This window comes from Hylaeus volcanicus, chromosome 1 (genome assembly GCF_026283585.1).
Source record: "Hylaeus volcanicus isolate JK05 chromosome 1, UHH_iyHylVolc1.0_haploid, whole genome shotgun sequence".
NCBI classification, from domain to species: Eukaryota; Metazoa; Arthropoda; class Insecta; order Hymenoptera; family Colletidae; genus Hylaeus; species Hylaeus volcanicus.
The window spans coordinates 36,489,234-36,505,123 of NC_071976.1; the positions used below are offsets into that span (position 1 = coordinate 36,489,234).

The 15,890-nt window shown below is 44.9% G+C and overlaps 2 protein-coding genes and 1 non-coding gene across 12 annotated transcripts in view; 2 read left to right on the forward strand and 1 right to left on the reverse strand.

Annotated features, from left to right (window-relative positions):
* The first annotated feature begins 747 nt into the window (after nucleotides 1-747).
* Nucleotides 748-821, forward strand: Trnai-aau (transfer RNA isoleucine (anticodon AAU)). Its single transcript has one exon. It is a non-coding gene; the product is annotated as a tRNA-Ile (tRNA).
* A 916-nt stretch (nucleotides 822-1,737) lies between these two features.
* Nucleotides 1,738-12,645, forward strand: LOC128878970 (dicarboxylate carrier SLC25A8-like). Of its 3 annotated transcripts, none has more exons than XM_054127678.1 (6): nucleotides 1,738-1,894; nucleotides 4,472-4,966; nucleotides 5,435-5,556; nucleotides 7,191-7,300; nucleotides 9,076-9,288; nucleotides 10,051-12,645. In XM_054127678.1, the coding sequence occupies exons 2-6, from the start codon at nucleotides 4,850-4,852 to the stop codon at nucleotides 10,434-10,436; spliced, it is 948 nt and encodes a 315-aa protein (XP_053983653.1). In that variant the 5' UTR covers nucleotides 1,738-1,894; nucleotides 4,472-4,849; the 3' UTR covers nucleotides 10,437-12,645. The 3 variants fall into 3 exon arrangements, with proteins under 3 accessions (XP_053983653.1, XP_053983663.1, XP_053983672.1); XM_054127688.1 differs by lacking the exon at nucleotides 1,738-1,894 and adding an exon at nucleotides 3,899-4,040; XM_054127697.1 differs by lacking the exon at nucleotides 1,738-1,894 and adding an exon at nucleotides 4,205-4,223.
* LOC128878914 (cytosolic carboxypeptidase 1-like) overlaps nucleotides 12,637-15,890 on the reverse strand; it is a 32,753-nt gene continuing 29,499 nt past the window's right edge. For 6 of the 8 annotated variants that reach the window (XM_054127597.1, XM_054127587.1, XM_054127616.1 and 3 more), the window contains 5 exons: nucleotides 15,359-15,611; nucleotides 14,585-14,709; nucleotides 14,320-14,472; nucleotides 13,590-13,729; nucleotides 12,637-12,889 (listed from right to left, as the gene is read on the reverse strand). In XM_054127597.1, coding sequence (XP_053983572.1) covers nucleotides 13,615-13,729; nucleotides 14,320-14,472; nucleotides 14,585-14,709; nucleotides 15,359-15,611 — 646 coding nt within the window. In that variant the 3' untranslated portion in view covers nucleotides 12,637-12,889; nucleotides 13,590-13,614. Of the gene's footprint in view, nucleotides 12,890-13,542; nucleotides 13,730-14,319; nucleotides 14,473-14,584; nucleotides 14,710-15,358; nucleotides 15,612-15,890 lie in introns of all 8 variants that reach the window. The other 2 variants (XR_008457522.1, XM_054127602.1) reach the window with 2 other exon arrangements.

Consider the following 15,890-nt stretch of genomic DNA (forward strand, 5'->3'; position numbering starts at 1 on the left):
TTATTTATCATTCATGCGATAAATTGTCCTTGATAGCGTATTCGTCGATGCAGGCCAAAACATTAACTCCATTTGACTCTGCTTATACATACTCAAAGTCCAAGCTGTAGACAAAGTTCAGACAATTTATCTTCACGAATTAAACCGTTATGCATCGTCCATTTATCGAGTACAAGTGTATCGATACCAGAAGTTGTAAATTGCCACAATTATTCGACTAAATTAACATTATCGATTACTTTGTAACAAAAGTAATACCGACGAAGAAACAATGACGAAAAAACGTACCTATCGATATATGTAATATTGTTGGAAATTCCGACACTTGCCACATAAACATGGGACACGACGAGTGACAAGGCGTCACGTAGGAGACCGGACCCCAGTGACGAGCGCAGGGCCCATTGTAGAGTTGTAGACCACACTCGAAGGCCCTTCAAGGGCCCTTGAAGGACCTTCGTTAAGAGGACTGCGTTGAGACTTTTCCCACGCCGGGAAAGTCAGTTCAACGCGAGCACGCTTTGCGAATAGACTTCGACGATAACTCTAAATTAGATCTGTAATTTATAAGATATAAAACGTAGTTTATACATACAAATAATATAAATATAAATATAAATATAAATATAATCACGCGCCCTCTTAACTTATAATATATTCTTTCATTAAAAATTATTAAATAGTTTTACAATTCCTAAATACTTTAAATTCTATTGGTACAAGTTACAACTCGTAGTGATACCAGATGGCCCATTAGCTCAGTTGGTTAGAGCGTCGTGCTAATAACGCGAAGGTCGCGGGTTCGATCCCCTCATGGGCCATATATTTTTTTTATTTTTCTTCATTGACCCTTGGTTTACCGTTATTTTCTCTTGTAAGTAAATTCCCTTCGAATGATGTGCTTCGTTCATTGTATACGTTCAAAGTTGAAAACAACCAAGCGAGACCGTGGTACGTCGCAAAATACGTAAACTACGACTTTATTAAAGCATATCAAATTTCACATGTTGTACAACTACTTCCTTTTTAATTTAGAACTCGATAATCATCTATTCCGCCAAAAGGCACGCATGACCATCATGAAACTATTTATTATATCACCGTTGTTACAGCGATAAGATAGCCGCTAACTCTACTTGACATTCGGAGCTGAAAAGTTCATATCTAGATAAACCGAAAACGTTAGTCACAACATTTCGAGTGTTTCGACGATCTAGTCTCAGTTTACCTTCGTCGAACGATCTTAATTGAAGAGAATTCATCGACGAAATGCGTAAAAAAAAAAATGTTATCTCTAATTCACTTTGTAAAGGAACTACGATAAGAGGGTAGAGTCCATTGCAAAAGATCGAAATGTAGAGAAATATGTGAAATATGACTTCGGGATATCGAAAAATTTCACTTTGAAATGATTGATCAACCGATCGTAATTCTCTCATCGATTCCTTCGATTCATCATTCCATTCGAGACGTATTTTTCTACCGTCAAGAGAAGCGGAGATTTCGAGGCGATAACGTTAGGTGTGTCGTGTACGTGTTTACGTAAAAAGCAACGACGGCAAAATAAAATCTTGCTACAGTTCAGGGGCGTACGATCCGTGGTTCGTAACCCTTTCGAGTGGGAAGGGTGGCGAACGTTCTGCGCCTGCCTCCCGTTATGCGCACGTACATATATATGACGTATGCAGCCAAAAGGGTATCACACCATCGCGTTCCTGAAGCTTATCGATCCAGTCGCAAGCTGAGCTTCTTTTGGTCGAGTCTGACGTCACGGGTAGCCGCTGATAGGCGGAATTCGACTGTGGGCGATTGCCATTGGTTGACGAGCCGGTATAAACGGTGCTTTCACGGTAACCTGTTCCAGTTGTGTTGTTATCCACTCACAGTACACTTGGTAAGTACATTTCGCTCAGCTTAGCCATCGTTTCTCTTCGTTTCTTCCATCATCTATCCACCATTGTCTTTCCAATGTTTCGACTACCAAGAGTTTTCTTCGAAATCATTCGTTGCAACATTCTTTTACAAGATCGCAGACCTATCATTTCTTCGCGCCTTGAATTTGATCGGCAAACGTTTTTTCATTTTCCTTTGTACGATGTTTATCGTCGAATGGTTCCGCGACTCGTGTTCCATTATCGTTTAGACGTGCGCGTACGACTCGCATATGTTCGTTGACAGATTATAGCGTTTAAGCTTGAAATGCGAATGAAAATTTCATCGTGTCGGCTATGTTTCTCGCTCGATGCTATCGACGCGGTCCCTTGCTGCAATGCATATGCGCGAAAAGTCGAATCGACACATCGAATCGTTAAACCCGTCCTGCTATACCGCGGTCGTTAGGAATTGGTAAGTAGCTTCGCGAAAACTTTCTCGTCGTCCAAGAATGTACTACGGATATCGAAAACGAAACACGAACGCAAAAGGCAGGTGCACCGCTTTAAAATAAATCGTCCGTTTCCCTGAAAACATTCGCGATCGATACGTTTCGCGTTTAAAAATGTGTGAAAGGGCACACGGACGAGTTGCATCCACACATAGCCATCGCGCTCGCGTCAAGGATAATCAATATCGTACTCGCACCTTTCCAGCGACTGTATTATCGTGCGCAAGGATACTGCAGGAACTGCGCCTTTTCAAGGCGTTCCAGCGATCGTTAGAAAGGAAGAATTTTAAATCGGGATACGTTTGTAAGTTGGGTGTAATAACCAAATCGGCAGCCGAAGGTCACGTAAAGCGGTCCTCGATGTTTGCAATTTCAACCTTTGTCTACGTTGTCGTTTACCTGCGAATAACATTTCGAGTTTACTTTGTATACGTATATGCGAACGATGTCTGACTTGACATTTTTTGAAATTTCTGGAAGAGAATACGCTTACCAAGAGCGGCTGGTGTCTTTACGTGATCGTTCGCTTTAAGAAGGCGATACGGAAAAGAAAAACGATGGTGTCGGACCCTCGGCACAAGGAGGATTGAATAATGGTCGGAAAAGTCCCTGGACGTCCTTGCCACGTCGAGGTCGACGTTTACATCGATTTTTGTATATGTATACACATATTTGGGACTTGTCCGCGTAGCGTATCTTTTCTAGATGTCTTCAAGTGTTAGGCCGACGCCGACCGACGCTCTCCATAAATATTTTTGCCTTACATTTGAAATTTTAACTAGAGAAAGGTCGCGTTAGGGCACCGTCTACCATTAGTTTACATCCGTTCTAAGTATAAATAAATCCTTGCGGCGTCAAGTATCCCACGCGTTGCGAGACTGACGCGAAATCGAAATTCATTCTGGCACGAATAATGAAGACGTAAGCAGAACTGCACGTTTCTAAACCGAGCTAGACTTTGTTCTGATTCTCCTTAGCCAACTGTATTCCTCGCGAGTTTTTTCGTTGGAATCGAGCAACGATGGCGCGTTCGTTAAAAGTTGAAGAATCGAAAAATCATCCTGCGCTCTACGTCGGAACCCTAATTACGCGCAGTACTTTCTGACTTTGACGAAAATAGCCTCATGGCCGCAATTGCGTTGTACAGTAAATATAATTCGCTACTCCATTTCGATTTGAAATATATTTATATATATATATATAAAAAGAAAAAAAAAACTACGAAACTAGGCAATATCAAGATAACCACGTGGTTGACGAGACATTAAACTCATACATCGATACATGTCGTATTTCGTTCTGGATAAAAAGATTAAAGAGCACTCGGATCCAGATCGATCGATCGGATAAGATAACGCGAGTCAGACGTCTTCTTACTGGCTGTTCTCCAATATTTTTTCTACGTATTCTATTTTCGCGACCGTGGTTGTATCTAAGTTCGGTTGGCCACGCTTACCGAGACGCGAAACGTCAGAGGCAGCAGTGCATCGGTGTCGCGTCGCGTCGCGTCGCGTGCTAGCATTGTGTTAAAAATCGACCGTGGGAAGAAAATCGTCGTGCATGAGATTATGACGCACGCTTCGCGATAAACCATCCAGACCAAACAATTCCGTCGCGGAATTGCAACGGTAGCGAGACGGCGACGTTTCGCGATAATGTTAGTATTCGTGCTCCGGTAACAGGCAATTATCTCATCGGTCGATGGTGCCGTGTTCCTTTCCGACGAGCGATCGACGGTGTCGTTGAACTTGGATCGTTATCTATTCGAGAAGTTACTCGTTCTTGTGAACAAATTTAGCAACTTCATCGTCGGGATTGGAAGTAGTTTCTTCCAGATACGGTAAAGTCTCCTTGAATGCACAAACTTCTCTACGATAAATGCACAGAAAGCATCAGCGTGTAAAAGGACCTAGTTTTTCAAACTGAAACTGAACCGAGAACAGATACGACCTAAAAGGATTTTGCAAACGCACAAGTTCAGTCCCGAGCTTGTGCATTTAAGGAGACTTTACCGTATCTTATTCTTCCCCTACGTCCAGATCCCACACGCTCGCATTTAATCTGTCTTCTCTCTGTTCTCTTTTGCAGAAGAATAGTATGTATAAAGTACTTCACAATCAAGACATCAAACACGAGTGTTCGCGGTCGGGGGGACTGCATGCGTATCCTGATCACTTCAGGGAACCTAAAAAGTTCTACCTTTAAATTAGCCGTCTGCTAAATGAACATCTAAAGGTTCCTGTCCTCCGGTAGGACACTGTATATAGTGTACATATCGCTTTTCTAACAAAGGATCTCGCTCGGACAACTCGAGCAATCTCGAAGGATCGTACACAGTCACGCGGGGATTTAAACGAGTCGAGAAACACGAAAGTTCGCACTATACTCCCCCGCACGCACCACCCCTAGACGCACGACGTGTACCAAGCAAGCAAATCGAGAGCAAGGCGACCAGAGATAACAAAAATGAGTACGACACCGGCCGACCTCTCTATGGTGTTCAAGCTTCTCACCGCGGGCACCGCGGCTTGTATAGCCGATTTAACGACGTTTCCATTGGACACGGCGAAAGTCAGAATGCAGGTAAACACTAGGCCTGCGGAAAACTCGGATGTTTCGAGTTGCTCGCGAGCCGAGTCGAGCCGAGCCGAGACCCAGTTTTCGATTCGAGTCGAGTACTCGGAAGAAACGAGCAGCTCGAAGGAACCGAGTATAGCTCGGTGAGATGCGAGTAGCTCGAAAGAACCGATTAGCTCGGGCAGAAGCGAGTTGCTCGAAAGAACCGAGTAAAGGTCGATTCAGACTATACGACACGGACCGTCACGTTTCGGCAACGTGAATCCGCCTCCTCCGAGGCGCTCGCGTCTCTTCGAGCTACTCGGTTTGGTCCGAGCCGCTCGCTTCTGTCCGAGCTACTAGTAAAACTCGGCTCGCCTTTATCCGAGTACTCGCGAACAGCTCTAGTAAACACGTCTGCTCGTTTAACAATTTTATCGCCACGAAAGAAAATGAAATACTTTACGTATAAAGGAATTCGTTCGCGATTCGTAGATTGCCGGGGAAACCCGTCCTCTCCTCGTCACATCGATGGACGGCTCCATGCTCGCGATGAAAAACTCGCAGCCAGGGTTGTGGAGTACAGTAAAGAACATCGTCAGATTCGAAGGAACAAGGTACGTTATTCACGATCCTTAACACGATTTAAGCGAAACAAAGGGGTACGTAAAACCATGCAGATACGATTGTACATAGACCGTTGCGCACGGTACTTCCTATCCGGATCAATAATACCGCGGGCAGCTTTTCTCTCCGCCCGCTCGACGATTCAATTTAAATTACGTGCTGGCCGATCCGTAGGGCTGTTTTCCCTAGTAATTGTAATCGCAATTAGATCGCAAATAACTCTCTCTCTCTCTCTGAAACAGCTTTTGGTAGTTCGTTAACATATCGGTGATTTCTTCGATTTCTGTCGTTGGCACCGTGATGCTCGCTAACTCTACCGATATAAATGCTCGCTAGCTATATACTCGGGCCGATCGACGCCTCTGTCGTCGTTGTCTTGCTCCGAAAACGATCTAATTATATTCGCGTCGATCGAGAGTGGCCTGGCCACGCGATACGTTAACGTTCGCTTAATCGCTCGTGGTCGGAACAAATGATACAAGCAATCGAAAAGCAACTAGTCGTTCGAGACAATGAATTTGATTAATAAAACGTAGGTACGCTCTGTTTCGCTCGAGCAGCGACAACGACAGAAGGAGATCGATCGGTATAATTATGGTAATGGAATCGCGAAGTAGAAGTCCGATAAATTGCTGACGCACCGACAACTATTTACTTTCTCGATCGGTCTTGGTCGTTTATATTTACCTTTTTCTTTCTTAGCTTCGGTACGATCTACGGTTCGAGTGCTATCGACCGATCGCCGATGCGATCGATCTCGTTACCAATGACTATGTAAACAATTTCCGTTCGGATAAACGAACTGGTCTATGGCACTCCCCGTTCTCTCCCCTTATTGTTTCTTTTTTCTCTCTCTCTCTCGCAGGCGCGAGGTGCCTTTCCATTTTCTGCGGAACGTCGACGGTGAACGGCGTCGTTCGTTTCAATTCGAGCAACTCTGCCGACGATCGTTTCTAGACGGAACGAGAAATTCCACGAAAGAGAAATTCGAATACAAACGCCATGGGAAGGCACCTCGCGAACACTCGAACAACTGCCACCCCCTCCGAGAAATGTTTGTTTCCGTTCGACTCTTATCTTTCTGTTTATTTTACATTTGCTCGGCTACTTTTACCTTTGCTCGGTTACCTTTTTGCGTTCGCGATTAACTGGACCGGTGCATTGTTTGGTTGCGCTTCCGCCGCGAATACGATATATCATAACCGTGTCCAGCTCTCTCGGCCCAAGCTCTCTCCCAGTTAACAGAAAATGGCTCTCGAGCCGTTCTCTTTTCTCTCGTGCTTCTCTAATATATCAGAGACGCATTATTGGCTTCCCTTCGTGTATCTGACACGTAGGGAGAACCGCCTAGCTTCCTTTCCGAGAAATGTACGAATGATTAACGATTTAACGAGACGAAGTAAGCTTCGAGTACCGGAGGAAAAAGGAGGAGAGACGAGATCGATACGCGAGCATCGGTAAAGTCAATTTAAACGAAGGGGAGCAAATTAGAGAGGGAAACAGAGAGAGAAAAAAATCGAAAAGAATCTAAACAAACAAACACAAAAAAAAAAAAAAAATGTACCCTGGGATACGTTTGAGGGTAAATTGTGAGGGCGGTGAGCTTGAGCGAGGGTGGTTACAGGAGCCTGTACGGAGGTCTGTCCGCGGGACTCCAGAGACAGATGTGTTTCGCCAGCATACGGTTGGGCCTCTACGACCCGGTGAAGTCATACTACGCTGGAATCATCGACGGTACATCCAAGAAACTCCTAACTTTTTGATTACGTAATCCTTACGATATAACCGAGTAGAGACACGCGTGCGATGCGCCACACACGTCCATCTCTCTGTGTTACACGAATAAGTATACACACGCGTAAGTAACAGCCGGTGGGCTCCAATAATCCACCGAACACCCATCGGCCACCACGTGGCGCCTCACGACGAGAACGAGGCCTCTATCGCAAGCAAACTCCGTCGATCTCTCTTCGTGCGAATCGGTACGCAGCGTCATCGACGCGCGACGCTGTTTCCTTTACCGTTTCTTTTTCTTTTCGCTTTCTTAATCGTACACCAGCCTCGTTTTTTCCTGGTCGTCTTCCCGAGAGTCGAGTACGTCGCAAGGAAGCGAAAAAATGGCCGGGAGGAGGAAGATCGTTATCCTAGGAACCAACTGTTTGCATGCTCTCCTCCTGCTGAATTGGACAAATCGTGAGATCGTTTTAACTTTGCGTGCACAACTGTCCGGTGTACGCTCGGAGATCTATAGTTTCATATACAGTAAAGTCTCCTTAAACGCGCAAATCTCTATACGATAAGTGCACAGAAACCATCCCCACCATTGGGAGGGGGGTGTATACTCCTCGAGGGGTCCAGGTGTTCGATCGCCGAGTAGTGTAACACGAACCGGGACGATGTTAACGCAACGATGAAACTTTGTTTAATTATTATTCATTTGTTTGTCGAAGCTCGCTTGCAGAAAATGCACGAACTCTGGGATAAACGGGCAAGTTCAGTCTCGAGCTTGTGCGTTTAAGGAGACTTTTTACTGTATTCACGAGAGATATCTTCCTTCCTTTTTTTTTCATTTTTTTTTTTTACTTTCGGCAAATCTCCCTTTCCGAGTGTATCTTGGAATTCTTTCTCGAAATCGACAAGTTTTTCGTTTTTCGTTGACACAAATTTACTCGTCGCTATTACTTCTTAACAACGAATCTCTAGTAGAACCGACGAGTGTTAACGATAACCGCGAATATACCGACATACACATACAAATGTTTAGAAGCCGAAAGATCGTATCGCGATTACGCTTGCATACTCGCATCGAGTGGTCCGTCGCTAAAATCGTGCGAATCGATACCACGAGACACCATCGATCGACGAAGAGTTTCGCGCTTAGTTTCAATGGTCGGAAAGTACTTTGTTCAACGAGTAAGCCGCGAATAATCGTCCGCGATTACAGTATTGTCTCGAAATAAGCAACTCGGTCGGGACCGGCGAGTTGCTTATCTCGAGGGAGGTATGCTATTCGGATCGACTTTGTTCTCGTGCGAGACGAGAGGGACCCGTGGAAAAAAAAACAGGGGGTTCGGAGTAGCGGCAAACAACGTACAACTAACAGTGTCGTTTCGGAGAATATACACGCCAGAGAAAGAGAAAACGTTACACATGTTCTGTGCTTATATCGAGGCAAAAAGCAGTTGCTTATTTCGAGACAATACTGCACTGTGATTAGTGATTACGCTTTTCTCCGAGTATCGTTCGTTGATCACGGCTACTCGGTCAATTTCGACACGCGGTTCGTTTCAAAGTTTCGTCCTGTACGCGTTTTCAAGTTATCGTTAGAGGTATAAATAGCATTGTTTGTAATCGGTGAGCTTAATAAACGTGATTAACCGCGCTGAGCGCGATCTGTTCTCCCGCCCTGCATCCCTGTTTACGATTTAAAAGAACAAGACAAACGCATTCTCGCGAACAGATCGGTTCGCTTCGACGACGATTTTCACCGTTGACTTTTACATTGCCAGGTGATAAGAGGAGCGGGTCGATGAATTTTTCCGTATGCGTCGCCGCTGGAATCACGACGGGCGCCGTAGCGGTGCTCCTTGCTCAACCGACCGATGTCGTCAAGGTCCGCTTACAGGCTGGAAATAATGGCCTATCATCGGTGAGATACAGCTCGACCCTGCAGGCGTACAAGAATATCGCTGCCGTAGAAGGGGCACGGGGCCTTTGGAAAGGTATGCGGTTACACGGCAACTTCGCTATTTGCATGCAGAAACACGTCGTTCCTTCGAGCAACGGCGTGTAAAGATCACCCGCGAACTGCTAGCTTCTGCGGGCTTCGATGCTGTCCCTATCGCGACAACCACCCTTATTTCGCTCGTCCGTGTTCTCGATCCTGCGTCCGTTACAAATTCAGAGGAACGTCCTTTTAGATATAGCGATTACAGTAAAGATTGGATAAGTGCAAGAAAATCGGGATCCAAGCATTGCGGTTCTCCGGTTGAGTTTTCCATTCTGTGTTTCCATTTGGCTCGAGTCGATCGTCGAATGTAGAAAATGACAGAGTGAGAAAGAAGAGAAAGAGCTCCGAGGTATTAGACCGGAGCCACAGCATGCGTTTTGGGCGAGACGTCGAAGACGGACGCGATTTAACCGGAGGACTACTATCGCATCTTTCGATGCGTCGACATGAGCGCGAGAAATTTCTGAAAATTGCTTGCGAAATACGATGCGGCAAAAAGACGTGATGCGACAGAGGACGGAAGAATAAACGTGTTCCGAGTCAGAACTTCTGACACATCTCCGGCGCGGTGCGGTGCGTTGAGCGTGCCGCGGTTTACTGCGGTGGCGTTCGACGGATGCGGCAGCGCCGCACTAGTGTAGCAACTTTCATTCGAATCTATGGAACGTCTCTGGTGGGGATAGTCATCTTGCATTTATCCAGTCAATTCTGCCTCGCACTTATCCAGTGTTTACTCGATTCTTCTTTCGTTTAGGAATCGTTCCTAACATCTCGAGAAACGCAATCGTGAATGTGGCGGAGGTCGTCTGCTACGATGTCATCAAAGATTGCATCCTGAAGTCCGGTTACCTCCGCGACGGAATTCCTTGTTACGTGACGTCCGCTGTAGTAGCAGGACTGTGCACCACGTTGATGGCGAATCCCGTGGACGTGGTGAAGACGCGTTACATGAACAGCGCTCCCGGCAAGTACAAGGGCGTCAGGGATTGCGCTACCCGTATGCTGATGAAGGAAGGACCGTCTTCTTTTTACAAAGGCTTCGTAGCGAGCTCAACGCGACTAGTGTCCTGGAACATCGTTCTCTGGATCACCTACGAGCAGTTCAATAAGTACATATGGAAGACGAATGCCAACAAGTGAATCCCATCGCAGCGAACGCGTTCCGAACGATCGACCGACGCACACCTGTCGATCCGCGCATGCATACACGATGCGTCTTAAACAACCTCACCTTCCTCGTGGTCTATATTTCAATCGTGTAACTTAGGGATGGGAGAATGCCCGTGTAACCTTTAGATTTCCTTGTTTCGAATAGAACCTTCCCCGTTGCAGTTTGGGTAATCTTCGCGATATTTGTACTACGCTCGATAACAACTAAAACACGCTCTTATAACAAGGTTAGTACCGTGTTATAAGAGGGTTGACCGTGATCGACCATTATATTTAGTTTCTATCGACGACGTTTAACGATGTCTTACACGCAGACTACGAATGAGATCACGCTTTTTTATATTAGACGTTATATGGTGTGTAACGATTGTTCGTCAAAATTTTCGCCTATGCGTACGTAGAGTGTGTTCACGTTTCCATAGAAAAGCTTGGTAGCGAACGTCAGACATTAGCACAAGAGAATCGAAGCGCAAATATCTTTCGTTAATTGTACGGAGTAGTTTCATTGCGAACGACGGCAGACTAACTCTCCCATCCGTCGTTGTACTTTTACTTTGTTTACCGTAGTTGCGAACGCGCGTGCACTCGACGTTGGAAAAATAACAAACCGAAATCACCGTTCGTCGTTTGGGATTGGAGAGCGGAGAAAAAAAATTGCCCATCAAGAATACTTCATGTCGCGATTTAAACATTGGATACGATCGATCGATCGGCTTTCGATTATTACCGATCAAACGAAAAAGAAAAAGACGCGTTTTTCGAGGAGTGCACGTACGGTCGAACAAGTCTTAGGAGTCTTTCGATAATCCATAACGAGTATTTCGGCTATGTAAATCAACACTGGTAGAATAATAGAAAGAGGAAAAGTGTCCGAACGGATAGTTATATAAAAAATTGCGCGCATTGCGAAACGCCAGACAGACAATAAGATTCCAAGAATTTATTTCGACGTTTTCGCGGAGTTCCGTCGACAAGAGGTACACGTGTATCGTTGTTATAATAATTTACGTTACTCCAGACTCCGGTTAAATTTCTCCGAGGTACCGTGGTCGCATGCCAACAAAGATCCTTCGCTGCTACCGTTTGCATTGTCTCTTAAATTATGCAGGAAACGTCGAGTATGATTATTTCTCGTAATCGTTGCTAAATATCAACGCGGACGGATATTTCCCAGTCTCTCGTTTCCGGTCAATTAATATCGTACAGGGCACAATTTTGATCAAATTCCGATCGAGAACTTGTAGTCTGTTTTTTAAAGCTATGTTTACCATCTACTGATGTACGTTTCACATTAAAGAGCAATTCTTATCTCGTTATTCCGACTGTGTTATCTTTTGTTTATTTCACGTCGATAAAAGTATCCGTCAAAGAGAGATCTTGCGATGGTCACATTCGTTCTCGTATCGTTTAAGGAACTATCGTTCAGCCATCCCGATCTTCGTGTAATTCATAAGTATAACTCGATTACCAAACAGTATTAGTTTCGGAGCGATGCTCGAACGTTTCGTTCGAAACGTTCAAAATTCTTGACCTTCTTCGCATGCCTTTTTCCACCGTTCGAGCTTTGTACACCGTCGACCGGGACATAAACATTGCAGCTTTTAGAAAGTTTCCCTGCTATCAAGATTTAAATTTGACCGATTTCAAAACCGTATCGCGCAAGCCACTGTGTCCATCGCTCGTAAAAGCTTTTATTAAAAATGTGCTGCGTAGCGACTCGAATTTGGCAAACTTGGTCGGCGTAATGTAAAAACCGGAAATTTAGGGTAGCTGATTGTCTCGTTTTTGAATTATGCTGTGATTGGTCGGTGATTTTCGTTAATAATTCAAAAACGAACCATTTTACCACCCATTTTCGGTTCTCACGTTAATTCTCGGACACCCTGTATATCGAGAACTCAGCGAGAAACCGATTTAATTTCAGAGTTACTCGTCGCACCACCGATTTGCTAGCCCTCTAGGTACTACGTACGTCGTTCGACGCAGAAATTCCTCGCGCGTCTGCGATGCTCATATTTAATACAAGTTCGAGTTTACAGTAACGACGAGTGACGCGAGTTCATTTTCGAAATGCGTAGAGGTAGGGCTTCGGTTCTAATTAGGATGTAGGTATAGCTTCGTAGGTATAGCTTGACATTTGTTATAAGTTTTAAATAAAAATTCTTCAAAGTGTACAGAACATTCGTTGTACTTTTATTGTTCCGGATGAAAACCTGCACGGTCTTCCGATCGGTGTTACAAGGTAGGTAGCGTCGAGTAATCTCGGGAGAACGATGTTTGGCGTGGAAATTCACGTCCCTGCGCCGTTCGCCGAGATGCAGTTTTCCTAAGTTTCGAAATCGGACTCGTCGGATTCGCAGCTGGACGAAATGCCATCCTCCATGCACCCCGATTCTTCGGGAATACGTTCTCCCGTAGGAATCCTACAACGCGAGGACAAGATCGTTAACGTCGCAAACGTGTCGGGATTGCAGGTAAGTATTAGTCTCCGCAATAATCGATCGAAAGCAAGATTAATGTTTCAACACGATCCTCGAGTGACATGCTGTTAGTGTTTTATTTATCATTGCCAAATCGATAACCGGACAAGACTTTAAACTTTTTTTAGTAGACGTTCTTTGTTATCGTTTAGGACAGTATGCGGAATTAGGGTCAAGTCCACAGAACTTTTAGATCGTTTAACTTTATCTTCTGATGTTTCATTATTTTAACTATCGTATCGATATAGCATTCCAAATTGTTTTCACGAATGTTGTATTTCCACGATATATCGTGCTTTTCGTTATGTTTGTGAAGTTCGATGAAGCTTGAATAAAAAATTGTTTACTTTCAATATCACAATTTAAAACCTTTCTTTGAATTTTACCTCGCCGACAATTCACACCGTTAATTTCAAATCGATCACGCATACAGTATTTGTACAGGTCTCGAGAGTGCGAGTGCGTGAACTAAATATTAAAAATGTGATGTCAGAAACAAATTTTTGGTTCAATTTCAAATCTAAAAGTTCTGTGGATTCGCTTTTAGAAGTTTTCCGAAATCTATCGCTGTTCGTCAATTTTAATGCCATGCTTACCATTACGAAAGCAAAGAAATTAATAGCAAGTTTTCAAACAGCCTTGCCTTAGATCGTCTACTTAATCGTTTGTTAAGAAATCCCAATGATATGGTGGTTCGCGGGTTTGTCCTGAATGCATTTCAAAATCCTTCTGGATTTCTGAAAAACGCATTCCTTCGGGCAGCAGCCCTCCACTAGCTGGGACCTGTATCCAACGACACGTTGATCGATGAAATGCTCGATCGTTGATCGAGGAACGACTTTGGGTACTTTGCGACGTTACTCCGTAAAATTCTTAAAACCTTAAGTTATCTTTATCCCTCGAATACGTTCACTTCGAATAAATACTTTTATCTGTCATTCGACGGGTAAAGAAAATTTAAGTTATCTTTATCCCTCGAATACATTTACTTTGAATAAATACTTTTATATGTCATCTCGACGGGTAAAGAAAATTGAAGTTATCTTCATCCGTTGAATACATTCTTTCTATCCGAAAGTCATCGAATAAAAATTTCATCTTTTATTCGATATTTGAAATTTTTTATTTAGATAAAAAAATGTTGTCTATTTTGCCGTAAACCCGTTGTCCTAAAGCTCGCATCCCCGTGCAACGCGATATCTCCTTCGGATAAGTAGATTCGAGGGTGTCGACTCGTTTTGTTTCTATTTCTGATCGATCGCCTGAATCGGATCACGCGAGCGAAGACGCCACTTGGCAATAATCCCGATGATATGCGAGAGACTAATCGCGAGTGGTGCAACTATCGCGGCAACTACGCGCTGTGAACGTACTTATCGATGCTCCAGTCGTCGCCGCACTGGTTCATCATCGACAAAGCCTGGCAGAAATCCTGGCCGATCGTCTTCAAATGTTGCGTGTCCAGGTGTAAACCGGCCAACGCTCCCTGATCGCATCCGCAAAAACTGCTCTCCATCGTGTAGCTTCTGCGCAAAACGAAGGGATCGAACGTTGGAGCGGCGGGACGTTGAAATCGCTGTTGCGCGAAGAGAAGCGTACGCGTCGATCGCGAGATCGTTCCCCGAGACCACGACGTACCTGTGAACACCTAGCTGCCGCCATATGGCCACCCTTGCGGTGGACTCCTTGTTCCTCTCGACCTTGAACGAGCACAGTGGCAACGCGAACGCCGGGGATATTCTTTGCATTAGGTGCGGCAGCATCTGAAACGCAAACGCGTCACGTAGCGAAACTTGAAATTACGCGATCCGATGGTATCGAATAGTAGCGATGTGTAATACGGTTTGTTCAAATTTCGCGCGTCAGAAAAGAATGTTGTGAAAAACAAAAGCCCGATTCCATAAGGCCGATCGCACACGAACGCAACCGATCAGTTTCAAACCACTTTGAAACTAGTTGCATGCGACCGTGGATCTAGGTAAAACAAAGATAGCGGAGTAGGTAGAAACAAAGAGCGCAAACGGTTTGCAACACTAATTTCAAATCGATTGCGCCGTGTGCGATCGGCCTAAGAGCTCCGACTCGTTACGCGAGGCGATCGATACCAAACCGGTACGCAATAAAGGCGTTCACGATTTTAACCGAGTTCCGTTTTTCCTGGAATATCCAATCGATAACAAGTGGTTTACTTAGAGATCCTTAACGGCGTAACCCCTTAACTTACGATTTAAAGTAAACATTTTGGCAACGAGAGTGTACGAGACCTATGGTTCCCTCGCGATAACTGCTCGATCGTAAATTGACTCGGATAGATCGCGCTAGATAACCGTTCGTAGCAACGTACCCACCGGCGGTACGTGTAACGCGCACGTTCTAAAAATAATACTTAGCCGATCCTCTTTCGTCCCTTACCAAATACTGCACCGGCTGGTCCGGTTTCGCCCTGTCCGCGGCGCTCCAAGAACCCGACCTTGAACAACCGAAGAAAAACACGTTCTTCCTCCGTGAATGGCCGTGATAGTCGACGAAAACATGGGGAGGTCTTTGCAGGACCCTGGTGCAGTACTCCATCAAGCCCTTCGTGTGGTAGATGACCGGATGAAGCACCTGGTTCGGGTTGCTCCATCGTCTGTTCAAGTCCTCGTTCGTCAGCCCGTAACGATTACTGTAATCGAACGAATATAAGTGTTTAACGCACACTCGTTTCTTAGCGAAGAGACAAAGCTCCCTGATCGCAAATTTAAACGCGGTTAGCTACGTTATTCTTATCGATTCGAATCGAAGAATGACAGTACGTACACCGGAGATCTCTTTTTACGGCGCGTACCAGGCGAAATTAATTTCTCGGAAGCACAGTTTTAGAATTCCCTGTCGGTTTGCACGTCGATGCCGCTCGTCGAGGCTCGCTAGTTGCACCGAGAAGGAGAAAGGCCTCGTCAGAGAT